Below are 21,622 nucleotides of genomic sequence, written 5' to 3' on the forward strand. Positions count from 1 at the left end.
CATTGAACGCTTCTACGAGGTCATGTAGTTCACATAGTCCGATCCATGTGTTCTGTTGACTTTGAGTGATAAATATTCAGAATCATCGACGGATTCATTTAATTTCATTGGCGTGGCATGTGACGGCTTGCCTGATTATGCGCCGTTTCAGTGGTGAGCATCGTACGATCGATGCGGTGACCTGACACACGCCGTATGAATATTATTAACATGACATTAACCTAGATTGGGTGTCATATATTATGCAAAGGGAAAGTGTTTCTCATTCACAAATGACGTTAGATCAACCTGACCCAAAATTACTTATTCTGGGCATTTATCAAATATTTTTGTTTATACTGATGATAAACTTTCAACTCACAGTGCGCTTACGTAAAAGAGAAAGAGAAAAGAGGAGAAAACTTGCGATTATGGTGTTTTCAAATCGGAGGAAGGCCATACTTTAATTGTGCTGGTATGTAGCATGAGAAAAACTTATATATGGAAAACACCATGCAGGGTTGCCGTTTATCTGGGTTAGCTAACAAAGATGCTAGTACCTAAGTCCATTTCTTAAATTACAGCTAAATGTATTCACTTTTTAAAAAATGAATGGATCATATCAGTGGCGAAATTCGTAACTACACATGTTAACATTTTTTGCATGTAAATTACATAGCTCATTATTCATTACTTTCTAAACTGTTCGAGATAATTTTATATATTTGTTAACGCGACGACCGTTATACATGTTATAGACAAGTCTGTCTTTATAGCAAATTTATATATAGTCTCGCTGCCAGACTCGTGGCTATCGTCTCTAATCTTTTCATGTCCATCACGTGCCGAGCGGTTAAGCCGCGAGAAGAAGAGAGGGAATTGTCCCGATAAGTACCGTGGCCGAGGGGGACAAATCAGTCTTTTATAAGTGTCGGTCTTCTAATTCGGTCTTCCCTCTCTTCTCGCGGCTAAAGCCGCTCGGCATACAAAGCATGGGGACGATAGTCACGAGTCTGGCAGCGAGACTACTTTATAGGAGTCAAATACTTGTAGTAAATGCCATAAATTAAAATAGACATGTTTGAATCTCTGTGTTTGAATGTGGGCCAACGGTTTACTAGTTCTGGTATCAATGAATGGAAAAGTTGTAACTGAAACAAAATAAATCATGAATATATTGGTACGTATCATAAATTTGTTTAAACTCTGTACATAGTAGGGTGTCAACATATCAATTTGTCACCAGATTGATACGTGAAATAGGCCTGAAATCATGAGTGCATTCTGAAGTGTATCGACTTTATGTCAGAGCTGAAACTACATTGTAACTAATACACCGCAAATATAGATCTACCGATACAACACATTACAACGATTCTTGCACTAAGAGGTCGATCATTCAATCAATGACCAAATGAATATATATATATATATATATATATATATATATATATATATATATATATATATATATATATATATATATATATATATATATAAATAAAATAAAATAAAATAAAATAAAATAAAATAAAATAAAATAAAATAAAATAAAATAAAATAAAATAAAATAAAATAAAATAAAATAAAATAAAATAAAATAAAATAAAATAAAATAAAAAATCTACCTACCCCACCTATTCTAAAATTGAGCGTAATCGAATTGACGTGTTGGGTGTACTTTCCACAGTTCATGATATAGCAGTGCACATTGTGAGTCGAACTTTGATCTAGACAATCTGACATAGTCGATCACAATTCACGTGACCGTGTTGGCATTGCTGGCTTTCCACTAGCGACCAAAGATGGAACAACTTTATCAATTGTTACTTTGGATACACTTTTTTTGACAATTTGCGTTGTTACTAGTATTCATCATCAGGGAGGCAATCTTAGTAATTATAATAACGAATCAGTGATCATCAGTGGAAGCATGTGGTGGGTTAGATCACACACTACTATGGTGGGTTAGATCACACAGTATTATGGTGGGTTAGATCACACAGTACTATACTGCCCAATGGTAGGGACATATGGAATTCAGGGTCTTAGGGATCACTGTATGGCACAGATTTCATGTGCTACTATAATGTTGAATTTCAGACCAATGAGTCCAGCACTTTTGGATTATAAGTCTTTTGCCCCAAATTCAATGTAAAAACCAATTTGCAGACCACTCAGCTGATCACTTCCCACAAGGAACAGCCTCATCAAGTTCACACAATCAAACAAACACACACACACATATAGCACATAACCCTAACTGGGCTAAATAAAATTATAGACCACATGGAAGCAATTACATATTTTATAAAAGTTTATTTCATCTCTATTTACAAAAGTACATGTTTGAAATTCAACAAAATAATCATTTTACAACAAAGTATGTGGAGTTGTGATTTTTAATTTAATCTAAAGCCTGTTGATGGCACAATCAGTGAAATCCTGTTGTCACTGTAGGATAACACTGACCATAAACAGACTAGCTCACTCCCCTTAATGGACATATTCTGAAAATCAGTAAAACTATTGTAAGTCCAGAGGTCATATAAAAAGTAGACAAAGGCGTACTGATTAGATTAAAGCAATACTGAATACCGGTAGTATGGATACTCACTACAGCAAATAGACACACATTGTATGAAACTGATATGTTACAGGCACAATATACATTTCAGTTATACTTCAGTTATCACTGTCAAACTATGACTGTTATTGTCATAGTAGACTATAAGATACAGTAGTTCAGCACTACAAGACTTCTCAAATCATGTTATGTGAGAGCTGGCTTATTGGTTGGCACAACATGTGTTATCTTTACTACAGACTACTGTTATACCTGGTCAGTCTTATTGTTGCCATTAAAGGCGCACAGGCTGAGTTTATGTTTTTGGGCGAGAATAATGCTGCGTATTTCAAGGTCACTCATAGTTTTCTACTTATTGAAGCAAATGTAACTATAACTTGCAGCTGAATTCAAACCTAGTATTAACATATGAATGATATGATGATGTAATTTTTTATAAGTACCGAAAAATGTTGAAGAATCTATACTAGGCAATCAACTTTTCTAACAAAATTTGAAGGCAATTGTAATGTCATAGAAGGTATCCATCAAAATTGATATTATACTATAATAATCAAGGTTTTATATAAGTATTTTCAGTTGAGTAAAATGTTTATAAACTCAGTTTGTACCTAAGCAATTACTTTCGTTACTGAGTGGGAAATCTTTCATAATAGTTTTCAACTGTTTGAAACAAATTTATGTACCTATGAAGCTAATGAAAGTAAATCAGAAAGTTGTCGACTCTATCATTAAAAGTCATGAAAGATACAAATACATCACTGTATGTAAACAATGTATTAGCCACTTTTGAAGTTTGTTTGTAAACATGTTTATATGTGCAAATGTGTATGTTTGTCTGTGTGTATATGTGCAAATGTGTGTGTCTGTGTGTGTTCTCAAGTATAAACTGGATGTGTTAAACAGTCGCTAATATCATATTAAGTCATGATGTATGCATTACTTAACAAAAAATTATGTGTAAATGTAAAGATATAAAGCAATAAAATAGTATCTAGTAAACAGATTTGTACTCTTTTAAGATTAAAAAATGTATTTATAAACTGAAATTATTTCTACATTAAAAGTCCTAAAATCCCTGAAGAAATAGAAATATGAATACTGTGAACAAAGATGTGGACACTAAACATTCAATATTTACATTAGTGTAGAAGAAAAAATGTGTCTGTGTGTATACACCAGTGGTATTTGCACTGAATTGTAATACTGGGAACATTATGACATACCTGGATATAAATGATATGCAAATCATATGCAAATGTGGTCTCAGTTACAGCATATGTCTCTTTTATCAGTCATTACATATTCGCACTTGTGAATATCAAAATGTAAAACTGAAACACACTTGAACGATATAACACATATAAGGATAAAAAGTCGTCTATCTTAGTAAGTACCAGTACAAACCAACTATAACTTAGTGAATGTTAATAAATAATGAATACTAACTCTGTATATAAAGTTAAGTTTATGATTTTGGTGATACATATCACTTTTGACCAAAAAGAAAGTGGTGTAGTTTCAAACTGAAAACATAAACTGATGTTCTAAAAATGTACATTTTGGAAACATTTTTCATATATACTGGATGTGATATTAAAATATGTTCAATGTATGTAATTATTGTTTTAAGTAATCTTACCTTGTAACTAATTTCTAATAAAATGTACAAAAATTATGTACATATAAGTGATGTCTATGTAACAAATATATTACAAATACATATCCACTTCAACAAGCCATTTTTGGATAGGTCATGTTACTAACTCTGAAAGTTAAAATTCAAATTATATTTTTATAATTATGTACAATTAAACTTTCTAGTCACAAATATCAAACACAATTTATTCAAATTGACAAAATTTTGGGACTAGAAAAGATATAAAAATCTATACTCGAAAGAATTTACACATGTTCATAACTCAAACTACATTTGCCTTCAAAATACAAGTCTTATTTGAAATGTGAAATTTGGCACTTATTGTCAAATACAGCTTGTAAATAGATATTTCCACTAAATCATACCCTGCTGTGATCAAAGTGTTTGTATGAAGCAACCACTGATTGCACTAAAGTGACTAGTGCACAAAAACCAAACACTTCAACTGTAATTTGTTTCTTGCCACATGTTGCTATGGGTTCACCACAGAATGTAAACTTTGTTACATTGTTACATACTGCTTTGGATTCACAGAGTTCATTATCATGAGACATAACATGAAAAGGATTGTGTTCAACAAATTAACTTCAAGAACATGTAAATCAACTTAATTCATGCAGAACTGTTGACAATGAGGGCCTGTATCTTTTGCAGTGAGATATCAACAATCAATAATAGGGTATGATTTAATGGAATGGTCTAAGCTGTCAGCTATATGAAGTACAATACTATGCGGATCATATACTTTCTATGAGCTTTAAAAATCTAACATGATCACACATTAAGAAAATATACTACCTTAAAAAATAGTCTGTGAGGAATTACTATTATTGTATATAAATTTCTATTTATGAATCTTTTTGCAAGGTAACGATACCTACAGAAATATTGGAAATCTTCAATTTTGATTTAATTATGAAAACTGTGAATATAAAATACTTTGGCAATATACATGCTTTGAGTTGTTGGGTGCATGCTATTTTTTTGAAAATTGCATTCAAACTATTAAATTTACAAAGGACACAAAGTGCTGCTAATGTAACACTTTAATGTAAAATAATTACACTTACTAAAACAGGTTTGTTTTTAATAATGATCAATTCAATCCCTGACATGGAATTTGGTTCAATTTATTTCAAACACAAAAGTAGACAGGTTTATTTGTAAACTTTATAAAGCATATCCTTATCACAAGGGATGTAGAAAAGTAATCATGTCTGAAAAGTATTCACTGAGCCCACCTGGGCAAGGTCTCTTAATTAGGTATTCACTGAGCCCACCTGGATAAGGTTTCTTATTTAGGTATTCACAGAGCCCACCTGGACAAGGTCTCTTATTTAGGTATTCACTGAGCCCACCTGGATAAGGTTTCTTTGTTTCTCATCTGAGAAGTATTCCCCGAGATCTTATTCAAGGTCCTATAGTTTTCTATCTCAATTATTTTCATTTGCTTATTTGCACTTGTGATAACTTATATCAACTTATAAACACTATATACTCCGGATGAGAGATAAAAATGAAAATTACATCTTAAGTTTATAAATACAAGCAAATACTGTTATTTCACTGTACATTTATATACAAAGAATACAGCCTCTGTATGTGTATGCTATACTAATATACAATATACACAGAATACAGCCTCTGTATGTGTATGCTATACTAATATACAATATACACAGAATACAGCCTATGTATGTGTATGCTATACTAATATACAATATACACAGAATACAGCCTCTGTATGGGTATGCTATACTAATATACAATACACAAAGAATACAGCCTCTGTATGTGTATACAATGCTAATATACAATATACACAGAATACAGCCTCTATATGTGTATGCTATACTAATATACAATATACACAGAATGCAGCCTCTGTATGTGTATGCTATACTAATATACAATACACAAAGAATACAGCCTCTGCATGTGTATGTGTATGCTATACTAAAAAAATATACAATATACACAGAATGCAGCCTCTGTATGTGTATACAATACCAATGTACAATGCACAAAGAATACAGCCTCTGTATGTGTATGCTATACTAATATACAATACACAAAGAATACAGCCTCTGTATGTGTATGCTATACTAATATACAATATACACAGAATACAGCCTCTGTATGGGTATGCTATACTAATATACAATACACAAAGAATACAGCCTCTGTATGTGTATACAATGCTAATATACAATATACACAGAATGCCGCCTCTGTATGTGTATATAATGCTAATACAATATACACAGAATGCAGCCTCTGTATGTGTATGCTATACTAATATACAATACACAAAGAATACAGCCTCTGTATGTGTATGTGTATGCTATACTAATATACAATATACACAGAATGCAGCCTCTGTATGTGTATACAATACCAATGTACAATGCACAAAGAATACAGCCTCTGTATGTGTATGCTATACTAATATACAATATACAAAGAATACAGCCTCTATATGTGTATGTGTATGCTATACTAATATACAATACACAAAGAATACAGCCTCTGTATGTGTATGTGTATGCTATACTAATATACAATATACACAGAATACAGCCTCTGTATGTGTATGCTATACTAATATACCATGCACAAAGAATACAGCCTCTGTATGGGTATGCTATACTAATATACAATATACAAAGAATACAGCCTCTGTAACTGTGTATGCTATACTATCATACCATACAGAAAGAATACTGCCTATGTATGTGTATGCTATACTAATATACAATATACACAGAATGTAGCCTTTGTATGTTTGTTTATGCAATACATATATTTGTACAAAACATACAGCCTGCCAATATTATTCCACTACTTAACTATACATTTATACAAGAAATACACTGACAGCATTTGTATATTTATGCAATGGACTCCCCTACACCAGGGTACAAGTGTAGGTTACTATCACCAGCAATAGGATAAGCATCTTCTTCATGATGGCGTCTTTTCTTTTTCTTTCGTCTTTTTGGTTTGGCTTCAGTATCTGGGAATTGATCAGCTTCACCCTCTATGTAAGTAGACCCATCCAGTCCATAAGATAGTCTACAAAGACAAAATAATTGTGTTTTGATAAATAATCAGGAATAGGTATGCACCACAAGTCTAATATGTATGTTGTTGCTATGTCTTCTCATCATGTCCAGCTGATAGAGAAAGTTCCATGTGGCTCTATGCCATGTGGGAATGGTCAGCTCCTGTCCAGCTGATAGAGAAAGCTCCATGTGGCTCTAAGTAATGTGGCGATGGTCAGCTGATAGAGAAAGTTCCATGTGGCTCTATGTAATGTGGGGATGGTCAGCTGATAGAGAAAGCTCCATGTGGCTCTATGCAATGTGGGGATGGTCAGATTTTAACAATATTCATTCACTTCCTACACTCTAACATGATAGACGTTTAGTCAAAAGACATTTGGAATATCATGATGTTTTATAAATTTTGTAAAGACCTTGGGACAGAAAGCAATCAAGTGAAATAAATAAACACTAGACAGCTGTGTTTAACTACAGTACCTCCCACCCTACCATCAATTTCCTCAGCAGGTTTGCAAAAAGTCTAGAAATCTTTGAATTTGCAAAATTGGTAGACATAACAACACAGCTTGAAGACTTCAAGCTGTGTTACAATGAGTCTTATAGTTTTCATAGTTGGAATACTTGAAGTATTCCAACTATGAAAACTATAAGACTCAATGTTTGGCTTCTTTTGGCTACAGTTAACACACATGATAGAAGGAACTTTCATAGAGAATCACACAATATTTTCTAACTGAAACAAATACTGGAGATTGATATAAATATACTTTGTGCTAGCCAAGCTTCAGATATTTAAAGATATTTGAGGATATTTATATTTTGGCTGGTAGTGCTGTTCTATAGATGGGCTTTTTAATCTACAACAAACAAAAAATAAATTCTGTTATTGTTTGCTTGGCTTTCACATAGTATATACTATAACAAATCAACATCAAACAACTCAGCACACACTATAGAGAAAGAGAAAATGACAGTGCAGTTCACGTTATCCACCTCTGATGCTGTCAATTGGATGAACCACAATAGATCACATTATGAATTTGGTGTGCGTGTTTCACAGGTGGAAAAAAACATGCAATGACATGAAATATTTTAATATGATACCTGGTGGATGGAAAATAAACATGAATGAGTGATGGACTAATAGCTTGAAACATGAATGATTAGTACTAAAAAATGAATATTAGTATTGATGTTAATGATAAACAACACCAGTGTGCCCTCTAAGCCAATTTGTCATGCCACTGGCGCACATAATTTCTAGTGACACACCAAAAATTGATGTTCCCCTATCTCTTACTATGTGGTGACTCACTAGAAATGCCAGTTTTTCTCATTTTGACTCAAAACAACAAAATGTGGCTATCATTAGAGGGTACACTGAACAACACCATGCTTCTCATAACATATAAATTTGTAAATTCATATGTTTGAATTTATGAATGATGAGGCAGTTCCAATTCCAGTTCTAGCACTAGAGTTTATATGAAAAGGTTGTTGCATTTTAGGTTTAAGTTTGCTGTTTGCAGAGAAACTGAAATAAAATCCCCAATAGTTGCTGCACTGAACTTTGCAATGTTAGTGGTGGAAGCCAATGTTTTGAAGATTATGCCACTGTGATTAGATGTACACAAATACAAGCATAAAATATTTGTTACAGACTTACCCACTTTTTACCCTCTTTTTATTTTTCTTACTGTGAGTATTGAAAATAAAATGAAAAATGAACATGGAGCAATCACAAATAAATGCCACATTGTATGCAATGGAAGCTCAAAAATACTGGTACATGGATCCAGTGTTTTCTACATGCTTTATACACAGACAACAATGAAACAAACAAGAAACACATACAACATATATTTGACCACCTCCTGAGAATTTCATGGCAGAAATTAATAAACAATTTTGTAGATTTCCATATCTAGAACCATAATTTTGGTTGAAAAACCCCAGTACAGTCATCTTGAGAACTCATGTATATTGTACCTATTTACCATCCTGAACAAAAACACTGCAGCGGAAAGAAGGAACTGTTTATTCGGTTTGAACGATAATCTTAGCTTTAGTTGTTTGAATACATGTAATCATTTATGGTTGTACCGCGGCATTTGAACAATAATCTCAAGTTTCAGGCATTTGAACAATAACCTTAGATTTTAGACATTTAAACAATTATCTTAGAGCTTATATATATATATATATATATATATATATATATATATATATATATATATATATATATATATATATATATATATATATATATATATATATATATATATATATATATATATATATATATATATATATATATATATATATATATATATATATATATATAGAGAGAGAGAGAGAGAGCTTATATATATATATACATGTATATATATATATATATATATATATATATATATATATATATATGCATCTGAACAATTATCTTAGATTTTAAGTGTTTTAACAAAAATCTTACATTATCCTACAGTAGTTATTAATTTAATAGACATGGATGAGCCAGGTGATATTTGACTGTAAAAATGATTGTAGTATTAATATGAAAATGATTTTATGATACTATGCCTTGAAGATGGAAGAGGAAGGGTTGATGTTGGTGATATAAAGTACTCACTGACGATGATAATAGTGAAACTGAGAAATAAAGTGACAATATTGATTAAATTGATTGTGTAAATTACAATGATGAAATTTGTCAGATTGTCATGGTAATGAAATTTGTAAACGTACACAATAACAATTGTTTGTGTTATGTACAAAAATATTGGTTACACTGATCTAGAATAATTGTTAACACACTGTTTTTAAGTAGTTTATTGCATAATATTGTTTAATTGATGGGGGAAAAAGAGCAACAGAATGGAAAGTTAATTTTGTATGATATTGTATTTCTGATAATTGAATTTAGCTGAATGTATCCTTATTTACCATTGATTCAAAGGCCATTCTTTCCATTATCTCACGACCATATGGGATACAAGTATCGCTTGCCTTTCTTTCTTCTGCCAGAGGGGGAAAAATAGCACAAAGAGGGAGTTACGGATTACACACAGACACTAGCAAGAACAAGCAGGTTTACAAACACACAGCACAGTTTACATTTACAAAATATAAATTTTAAAAAAATTACTCAAAAATCTACTGGTTTTGAACTTATGATGGTGTCATTGATCTAAAACAAGGTATTAAATATAAATATAATGTGAAGTTTATGGTTAAGAACACAAATAGGCAACATGCAGATTAGCAATGTTATCTTATGGGTGTCTACTTCTATGATAGAATTGGTTTGTAGCATCAGTTCAGGTGATTGGTAGATGGTGTGGGTCCAGGTAGGTTGTAGATATGTTGCACTGCATGATTGGTTTAGAGTGTATTCCAGGTGGTTTGGCAGATATTGTGTACTGTATGATTGGTTAATAGTGTATCCCAGGTGGTTTGGCAGATATTTTGTAATGTATGATTGGTTTAGAGTGTATTCCAGGTGGTTTGGCAGATATTTTGTAATGTATGATTGGTTGATAGTGTATTCCAGGTGGTTTTAGGTATGTCGTATTTCATGATGGATGGTCAGTATATTCCAGGTGGTTTGTACATGAGTTGTAGTAGGTGATTGGATGATAGAGTACACCAGGTGCTTTTATATATATGCTGTACTGCATGACTGATTCAGAGTGTATTCCAGGTGGTTTATAGACATATTGTACTGTGTGATAGGTTGATAGTTACCCTCTTCAGACATGCACAGTTACGTCAGTGCTGTACCAGTGTAAAGTTACAACTGGCACAACCAAGTTTGCCTGTCACACGCTGTACATAGTTTTAGAAAAGCATAAGGCAGGCTAACTTGGTAGGTTGATAGAAATCACTTGTAACTTTTTGCAGGTGCAGTACTGACATAACTGTGTGTGTATGTCTGAGCTGGGTAGGTGTACTCCATATAGTGTGTAAATTTATTTCACAGGGATATTAGTTGTAGGATTCAATTGTAGTGGGTAAAACATAGTGTGGTCCAGATGGTTGGTAGGTGTTTGACACTGTGATTGCTTGATAGTTTAAATCCAGGTGTGACATTTTTCTTTTGTTGTGTGTTAATATGTTGGTGTTCAGAGTGGGTATTATGCATGGTGGTAAACTCAGGGTGGAAATATTTATCAAATCTAAAAAAGGTATATGATAATGAACTCAGAAAACCATTCCAATATTGAACACAGGATGACATGAACAAAGTACAACAATCAAAGAAATTACTGTCGCTGCACAGTATTTGGCATGAAAATACCCTTGTTGGGCCACAACTAATAAAATGTTCAACCATCTGTTTATTACAAAGGCAGTCTGTAACTTTATAACTGTTGATGGTTACTTTTGTTTCATGTTGGAAAACATATGTCATTCCATCTGTGGAAATATGTTGAATTGTGGTTAAGAACTAGTAGAGCTGTCACCAAGGAGATATGATATAAAAAAAACATTATGATACAAAATAAACTTATTTTCATAAACTTTGAAATCTGGAGAGTCGTTTCATTATTTAACATCATGTAATTTTCACTCGATTGCCAACAAAGACCAAATTGAAACTATTTGTTCACCTCTTTTGTTCTTTCAGTGGAACACCATAGCCGCATGGGTCTTAGGCTTGGCAGACATGAATATTTATTAAATGTACACTGACTATAATCTGAAGGAAATATTAGCACTTAGGAATCATGAATATTCAGAGCACATTTTAGCAATGTGTAACACTCTAACTCTACATTATAGACTGTCAAGTGTCCTGAATAATTACTTGCTGTATTTATGATAAGCAACCTGTGTTCAATATTGGAGCCAACAGTGGAATCGATATCCCAATCTACCACATGCATGCATATACCTTGGGTAGAGTACAGAAGTAGTTAGACTGCTTGCTCCCTTGGTTCAGCATTCGTGTTATTGTTGCTGTTATCATTTCTATCATATTTATCACCATTGTTACTGTCACCTTCACCATTACCATCTATATTATTGTTTTCATCATCGTTCTCCTCCTCCTCCTCCTCCTCATCATCATCATCTTCTTCATCGCCATTGTCATCATCATCATTACTATTGTGTGCATACATTTCATCATTATAATCAATTGGCATTTGTTGCAGCAGATCTGGATGACTTGTGTTGTCTCTTTGAGTGTCTTTATTCTGCTGACTACTACTAATACCACCACAACCTTTAGAAGTCTGATTACTACCACCACCACCACCACCACCATCATTACAAGTCTGACTACCACTACCACCACCTTCAGGAGTTTGATAGACTGCTTGTTGTGGGACTACATCATTGTCTTCTGTTACCTTGTCTTCAGCATCAATGACACCAACATTAAGTTCAGTATTCATTTTAAACTGTGTATCATACCTTGCTGTATCTGGTTCATCAACCATACTACTCTTAGTTGGACTGGCGTAGGCTACTCCATGTTTATCAAACAGTGAGGGATATCCGGATAAGTGGGATATTCCACCAGCTGGCATACCTGATCCATAATCTGTTGCTAAATGAGCTGAAGCACTGGTTATCATAGGGGCTCCTTCTTCCAATGGCATTATTCCAGCTGTTTCCAGGATTTTCGTCACTTGGTATTTTTCCTGTAAATGAGTAATAAATAGAAATATCACAATTTGTTGAGTTCATAATAACGACAAGACAGACATGGGCAAAGCATCTAGTTCTGTGTCTTTTCTGATTTTGTCATTTGAGATTTCAAAGTAAAGAGTCACTTTTCCAGCCTGCCATCTATATTGAAGTTTAGTGGCAGTATTTTCTATTTATGTGTTGTATTCTGGAGTTCTATTCGCAATCACTTATGTCAAGAACAAATTTTAAACTGTGCTCATTCATCCTTTGAGTAAATGGGTTTACAAAATGTACTTATGTAATCTTTGTTGCACTAAATGCTACCTCAGACTTCTATTAGTGGTATTGGTGTAAACATGAACAGACTCGATGCCAGGGTGGGGATGGAATGGTAGTTTATAATGACAAAATGAAATATACTGTGTATCAAACTGGTAATGGTGTCATAATACAAACCAAACACTTCCTTACAAAAAGTACAGGGCAAGAGAGTGATATTGACAGGATTAATACAATGCTTTGACAGACAGAAGGTGAGGTGTCACTCCTTATGATGTAGAGATCATAGATGTACCATTCTTTGCAGCGTCACTTTGTATCTAATAGTATGTAGTCTTCAATTGGTTACACGTTTGAATATTCCAAAGAAAAGGCTAATACATGGCAAAGTTTGGGTTTGAAATGGGCTACATTGGCATATTACTCCTAGGATTTGAAGTCTGACATTAATTACCATTGCATACTTATTTCTAAATATATACAGCCCTATTATGGCCATCTCTCAGCAAACACATTGGTCACTGAAAGATGTTTTGAATGGCGTCAAGAAGGCAATATAGACAACACATCCACAGCACATACAAAATGTAGTTCATCACGCAGTGTGCTTGACTGCATGTGACCAGATATTAGAAAACAATGAACAGTGAAATGTGACACAAGTGAAGACATGACAGGGACTTTTACAATTACCTCAAAAACGTAAACACTTAGGAAAGGATAAGCAGCGCTGGAGAGGCAAAGAAAATGGACAAAATTAACCCATATGTATAGTGCTGGACACACATCATAGGGTTAGGATGAAAACAGTGTTGGAGACAACAAGTGTAAAAAATGAAAGAGGCAGCAGAAGTGTGGTAAGAAAGTATTTACTTAAAAGTAAAGTATGTATCATATATACAACACCAAACCATCCATACAAAAGTACCTGATAGTGTGTGTGTGTGTGTGTGTGTGTGTGTGTGTGTGTGTGTGTGTGTGTGTGAGTGTGTGTGTGTTTGTGTCTGTCTGTGTCTGTGTCTGTGTGGTTTGATACAGCATTTCAAAAATACAATTTACAAAGATTTGGTGTTTATTCTGTCATGAGACTAAAAGAGTGACCTTACCCTTCGCATTGATAGACTGACATCAGTTGGTGTATCAGGAATGATGTAAGCAATGACAAACTTGATGGCAAATACACAATGCTGTCAAATATAAACAAGGAACATTTAATGTCAAATCAAAACAGTGAGAAAAAGAATGATACTACAAATTGTTTTAAAACATTTATGTCTGTCTATATATTGTAATAAGACTATTATTTTAAAACAAATTTGATGCGATATAATTTGGTAACTCTTCAAAAGAAAACACCTACAAAGACATGGAGGTATGTAATTCGCCCAAAACTGACCAAGTACGGGCAGAGTTACGAGCTCGTAAGTCTCAAGTACGAGTGACGTCTGAACTCGTAATTTCCATATACGGGTGACGTCATACTCTTGCAGTTGGCCTAATTTTCGCTTGTCGTATTCCGCGAGTACGTGGCGAATATCTGAATTGATCGGTCATCCGAGCTGACTACGTGTCCCACGAAAAAATTTGTTGTTCTGATATCAAAGTAATGTTTCGGTAAAAATTTGAAGTTTGATGAATGACGATCGACTTGTGAATGAGCGCGGTTTGTCTTGGAGTTACAGTGTGTATAATAAAATCACTGTCCACCATTTGAATGACGTGAGCAAAAGACGACTGCATCGGGTGCATTGGAACGATCACACCTTCAATAACATCTCAATAAAGTTGTTCTCCTATTGACCGCCCCGTTGTCTTTTGTATGATTCATAAAAGATTTGAGATGATTGTGAAATGGTGAGAACGGCATGTCACACTCTGACTATAGTGGCGACTTTCAAACAACTTGTCGGCATGAGATGTAACGCAACCATTGATGATTGACTGCGATACCGAAAAGATGATTGTCGGTCAGAAGTGAAAGGAGTTTCGTTTCTTTTTCCAATAAAGATTTTCAAAGGTGTAAAACTTTTTCAGCTTCGGCCTACCTATAAATCTGCGATGTCTAGGAAGGAATCCTCAATCGATCGTGAACCTAAAGCCGAAAAAGATGTCCCGTGTGAACCAGTACCATTGCACGGCGAAGCGGCAGCTATGCTTTCTTCGTTTTTGTTATGGCTAGAGTCGCAGCCTGATTGTGAACCTACCCAGTTGTTATTGCTCCGTAGTTTACCCAGAAAAGCAGCAGACAGCCGTGCAATGAAACAGAAACCCCTGACTTCGTTTTTCTGAACTTTATTTTTTCTTCTCATTGAGTGGCTAAATTGCGGACACATCGTTTTATACACATTGATACAATTTGATTACATTTACATGTCAGTGAACACTATTTATAGATGCAACCATGACAACAATACGTTCTTATCAGCTGTCCACCACGTCGTCGTCTTTCTTGTAAATACGTTTTTTGATTTATTCTACACATATTCAATTCAACAATCTTATATTCAACTCAGTATTTAGTTTTAGTATTAAATAAGTACAATTCATTAAAAAGGGTTTCTATGTAGTACGGTACGTTTCATTTGTCTGAGAGTGCATGTAACATGTGTAAGTGTGATATGCAGCGTACGTGTACGTTCATTCTGTATGAGTGACATCACTCGTACTTGAGACTTGCGAGCTCGTAACTCTGCCCGTACTTGGTCAGTTTTGGGCCAATTACTTACATGAGACATGACATGCTTAATGTATCAGTAGTAAACAAAAGTTCATGTGACTTTGCACGTTGAGGGAGTATGTTACATTTTGGATATCGAATGTTAGAAAAAACTATTTCATATTGGCACATAGAAATTCAAATCAATAAATCTTAAGGACTTCTAATGTACCAGACTCAAAAAAACATGGCTCTATTTAATAGATCTGAAAGGGTCAACCAACAAGACTTCTTTAAATCGTATTACCTGCATCATGTCATAGAGGGACATTGTATTACCTGCATCATGTCATAGAGGGAGTGTGTTCAAATAAGTATGTATGAAGTTTGCTTTGGAAAATATCCAGATTTGAAGCTTGTCTTTATTATGTCCAAAAGGAGAGAATTACCAAATTGACAGCCACACAATGCTTTCAATCTATACAAAATAAGACAGTATATTGCTATTTGATGAAGATGAAAAATAGCCTACCTCAAATATAATGATATACCATAATTTCCATGTCAAAGACAATGTGTTCCTGCCCCAACTGGATGTAAACGCAATTAGAAATGCATTGGTTACCACACCAGCCAAGTTGATGAACTCCAGTATACCATACCACATACCTTTAGTAAATAAACAACATAATGTTATCTTTCTATCAAGCCATTACTAAGACTTAGTATATAGCATAAGTGCATACATGTAGACCAGTGTTTTTGCTAAGGTTTGGGGATGCTGGTAAATATATGGGGAAAAATCTGGTAAAACAGGCATATTACCTGATAAATTGTACCATAATTTTGGTTAGGAACACCTGAAACATTCAGGTAGATTTTACATACTTACCCACCCTTCACAAATGTACTGTACAATGTAGAGTCTGATATAAATCTGAGACTCTAACTGCAGTTTCTTGGATTACATATAAAGGGATTAACATAGAACTCTTTCCTGGTTATCAGGGTTTTGATACATGACATTACTTTACAAAACTCTGAGATTTTGTTTGTGAAAATGATATTGGCACCTTCAAATGAATTAAATGTCCCTGTGTACACATCTGTTTGCCTATGTTGACTGGCATGTACACTGATATGTTATAGCCTGATTAGTTTTCTCATACAAGTGTCTCTGTACACAGAAATTTGTCAGTGATACTAGTATCTTTATGTATCTGTACCCAACACACCTTGTCATGTCACTAGAGTTTTCAAAGCTTGTAAAATCTACAGACCTAATGACAACTTTGTTTGATGTGTGTTCACACAGGGCTGTGTTACACACATTTTGTATATTCTATCTCTCAACTTGAACTCCATACATTACAACATAATACATTACAACATAATACATTACAACATAATACAATCCATAAAAACATGGCTGTAATTACCTATGTCTTGTGCTATAAGTGCTACTGGTCTACGATTCAACCACAGAAGTCTCTTGGCATCAACTCTAATATCAAACAGATTGGTCAGTAGAGCGATCAGTGGGGCTAACGGTAACGAACAGGAAAACAACTGAAAAGAGAGATCCATTTGATGTTAGTTGTTGTTGAAGTTAATTTATTACTTCATTATCTGATATACCAGTACATTTCAGTGTGTGTGGTGTACCAGGGTTTCAGTGTGTGTGGTGTACCGGGGTTTCAGTGTGTGTGTGTGGTGTACCAGGGTTTCAGTGTGTGTGGTGTACCAGGGTTTCAGTGTGTGTGTAGTGTACCAGGGTTTCAGTGTGTGTGTGTGGTGTACCAGGGTTTCAGTGTGTGTGTAGTGTACCAGGGTTTCAGTGTGTGTGTGTGGTGTACCAGGGTTTCAGTGTGTGTGTAGTGTACCAGGGTTTCAGTGTGTGTGTGTGTAGTGTACCAGGGTTTCAGTGTGTGTGGTGTACCAGGGTTTCAGTGTGTGTGTGTGTGGTGTACCAGGGTTTCAGTGTGTGTGGTGTACCAGGGTTTCAGTGTGTGTGTGGTGTACCAGGGTTTCAGTGTGTGTGGTGTACCAGGGTTTCAGTGTGTGTGGTGTACCAGGGTTTCAGTGTGTGTGTGGTGTACCAGGGTTTCAGTGTGTGTGGTGTACCAGGGTTTCAGTGTGTGTGTGGTGTACCAGGGTTTCAGTGTGTGTGTGGTGAACCAGGGTTTCAGTGTGTGTGTAGTGTACCGGGGTTTCAGTGTGTGTGTGTGGTGTACCAGGGTTTCAGTGTGTGTGGTGTACCAGGGTTTCAGTGTGTGTGGTGTACCAGGGTTTCAGTGTGTGTGTGTGTGGTGTACCAGGGTTTCAGTGTGTGTGGTGTACCAGGGTTTCAGTGTGTGTGGTGTACCAGGGTTTCAGTGTGTGTGGTGTACCAGGGTTTCAATGTATGTGGTGTACCAGGGTTTCAGTGTGTGTGTGTGGTGTACCAGGGTTTCAATGCTCATACACAACGTGATATCATTCCTCAATAAATGTCAGTTTAAGAAAATGTGAGTAACAGAAGGGGTTTTGTCACAAAATCCTTATGTCAAGAGAATTTTCCAGAAGAATGAAGATGTATATTAAAGGAGAATAATACATTTATACTTGTGCAAACTTTATTTAACAAACATTTTTTTGAAATTTAAATAATGTTTTGACTCATATTTGAGCTTTGCAGAATGGATGATGTAATTACATTGTCATGACATAGAACTACTAGGGTATAAATTCCACATTTTCTGTTTGAATGTGTACAACTTGTCTTGTGTGTAGTACACATGATTTAAGCCAACATAGATACATGATGAATATATTATCTGTTAGGAATGGTACCAAGAATTGATTTTCTGTCAGGATTGATGGAGAGTTCATTTATTTACCATGAGGTATCCATACTGTATAACTTTCTCGTTATATTCCATGAGTGTAAAATCTCCAACTGGTGGACTTCTCAAAACATTACCAACTGGTGGTTTTTGTCTCTCTCTTTCCAAGAAGTCATTCACATCAATTTTGGTCATTTTTTCATCTTTTTCTCCTTCTTCAACTTTGTTTTTCTTGCATCTTTTTATTAGTTTCTTCAGTTTCTTCTCTCCCCAGCTGTTCAAAAGTATAAGAGTTGTTGCAATTTGTTCCAATTACAATACAGAAACCACTGGCTCACAGTATGATGACCATTTGAATAAACCCCCCACTCCCCCCCCCCACCCCCCCCACCCCCCCCCCCCCCCCACACACACACCATTGTGATGGGAATGTAATTATCTACCCTTACATCAAAATGACATTTGTTATGAGTTCATTTCATTCCATCCCCTCCCTGCCCCTTCCCCTCCCTGCCCCCCCCCCCTCCCTCCCCAATGTGGTTATATACTAAAGCGTAGAAATAAAATAACCCTTGTTTTGTGAACTGTTTTGTACATTATTGTAAATTTGTTTTAAAATCACATTTTATTTTGAAAACAGAATTTTGTTTTGAAAATACAAAGATAGCTATGTACTTACGGCATTATGACATCTTTGAAGAACTTTGGTAATGGTTTCAATAACATTAATACCAATACTTGGAATGATAACATGGACATACAGTTATCATTTGTACAGGAATCTTCATAGCCTGGTCCCATATCTAGAATACCACCAGATGTAGTTTGCTGAGGGAAGAAAGCAATACAGATTTAGTACATTCTGAAAATAATAATGTTTACATTAATGCAGCACTAATTCAATGGTTTGAAATCACAGGAATTGCTATAGGGGTTTCATAGCTGGACCAGGTATAGACTGGTACCAGTCCCTTGGCAGATATTTGGTTTCATAATCTTCAAATGTTTTGAATTTGTTATTCATTTCAAATTTTGGGAAGGAAAATGTGGTCAACCTTTTATTTTATTTTTCCCAGTTAATGAGCTTAGTGTTCACCCAACTGTTTACAATCATGTCAGATCAACATTTCACATAAAAGAACACTTTGGTGTAAAAAAAAATAATTCTTAAAAGTAAAGAATGAAAAGAGCCCAGGGACTGGAGCAAGTCTACAGCTGGTATAGAAAATGACACATCTGTACAATGTCTGGCAATTACCATAGATAAGGAAAACAGGACTTGAGTTGCAGACAAGCAGATCAATTTTATAAGGTATCACAAATTTTTGATAAGTTACTATTGAACACTATGTGATTCTGGAGGGATGGTTAACTACGACATATGGAAAACTAAATGTTACTATGCTAATGAACAGCTTTGGTCAACAGAGGATTTGTGGTATGCTTTAATACATAGCTTTAGTTGTTGATTATACACATATATGTAAATGTCTGGCCATCAAGTCATTAGTTGTAATGTTAGCAATCAAATTACAGTCAAAAGTGTTTAAAATAAGTCTGATACATTGGAAACATAAAAAAAACTCACCTCTCTAAAGAATGCAATGTAATACAATGAAACGTAACTGTTTACAAACTGGAAAGCAAACAGTTTGATAATCAAGGCATCATCATATGATGTCTGGGTACGGTGATTCTCTGCAAATAAAAATAATTAATCTTTTGATTATTATAAATACTAAAAATATCTGCACCTTTTCTACACACACTGTTAGTATTCAAGTATTTTATCATTGACTTCATCACAACGACATCTGCCTTGCACCATTTTATAACTGCCAAGAGTGATGCACTTTTATGTACAACAAAATTACAAATTAATAGAACATGAAATAGTGTTCTTACCCCAGTCAGTCAGTTTATATGCCAATATTTCATAGATCTGAGGAAAAAATATACATCAGTAAAGTGAGTTTAAATGTAATAGTAATTTTCATTTTTGAAATAATATTATAATAATGAATCTTTCAGTCTACATAGAAATATAACAATGTTTTGATTTGTTGTCAAATAACTTTTGGCTTGGTTGTTAGTTTGAAAATACAGAGGGTATAATATGAACTTCTGTATGTTTCTTTAAATTCATCACCTTTATATTTCGTATCTGTAAATGGACTACTCACACTGGGAGTTGTAGTGTCAATTACATTGGATGATTGGCAGAAATATTTGACAGTGTGGTGCCATTTTCCTCATGGGAATCTACTGACAAACACCATACTTCCAGCTACTAGTACTTGAAAGTTCTCAGTTGGTTACAGTTATAAACCTACCTTTCCCATGATCATAATAGACACTGAGTTGAGCACTGATGATATCAGAGTTGAATAGATAAATTCTTCCATTGTACTCTTACTGAAATTCACCCTGGATATAACTCTATAGATAATTACACCAACAACACTGGCTATCACCAAACATACCTGTATAGAAAATCACATGACAATGACAGATTAACACATGACATCAACCACACCTAATTAGAAAGTCACACAACATCAACCACAACTGAATAGAAAGTCACATGACAATCACATGACATCAACTATACTGGCCAATGGCAACCTGCTAGAAAATCACAGACATTGGCTACCTGAATAGAAAGTCACATGACATTAACCATACTGTCTACTGGTATGGAAAGTCACATGACAATCACAAGACATTAACCATACTGTCTACTGGTATAGAAAGTCACATGACAATCACACGACATTAACCATATTGTCTACTGGTATGGAAAGTCACATGACAATCACATGACATGATAGCATGACTTACCATAAAAATGAGAATACCACATGACATCATGAACTTGACAAACTGTCTGTAGAATGGATAGTACCAGTCAGGTAGTTCTGAGACAGGATCCTG

General features: G+C 34.6%; 1 protein-coding gene across 4 annotated transcripts in view; it reads right to left on the reverse strand.

Moving 5' to 3' along the window:
* Positions 1–2,313: 2,313 nt before the first annotated feature.
* The window catches only part of LOC144438658 (anoctamin-4-like), a 38,973-nt gene continuing 19,664 nt past the window's right edge, over positions 2,314–21,622 (reverse strand). The window contains exons 10-22 of one of the 4 annotated variants that reach the window (XR_013481076.1): positions 21,530–21,619; positions 21,022–21,171; positions 20,594–20,630; positions 20,277–20,386; positions 19,368–19,516; positions 18,743–18,962; positions 17,303–17,432; positions 16,396–16,532; positions 14,314–14,394; positions 12,710–12,939; positions 10,235–10,308; positions 8,958–8,987; positions 7,201–7,301 (exon numbers count right to left, since the gene is read on the reverse strand). Coding sequence is in view for 3 of the 4 variants with exons in the window: in XM_078127804.1 (XP_077983930.1) it covers positions 7,118–7,301; positions 8,958–8,987; positions 12,710–12,939; positions 14,314–14,394; positions 16,396–16,532; positions 17,303–17,432; positions 18,743–18,962; positions 19,368–19,516; positions 20,277–20,386; positions 20,594–20,630; positions 21,022–21,171; positions 21,530–21,619 (1,548 nt within the window). In the remaining variant the exon portion in view is untranslated. Of the gene's footprint in view, positions 7,302–8,957; positions 8,988–10,234; positions 10,309–12,709; positions 12,940–14,313; positions 14,395–16,395; positions 16,533–17,302; positions 17,433–18,742; positions 18,963–19,367; positions 19,517–20,276; positions 20,387–20,593; positions 20,631–21,021; positions 21,172–21,529; positions 21,620–21,622 lie in introns of all 4 variants that reach the window. The other 3 variants (XM_078127804.1, XM_078127806.1, XM_078127805.1) reach the window with 3 other exon arrangements.

This window comes from Glandiceps talaboti, chromosome 8 (genome assembly GCF_964340395.1).
Source record: "Glandiceps talaboti chromosome 8, keGlaTala1.1, whole genome shotgun sequence".
Taxonomy (NCBI): domain Eukaryota; kingdom Metazoa; phylum Hemichordata; class Enteropneusta; family Spengelidae; genus Glandiceps; species Glandiceps talaboti.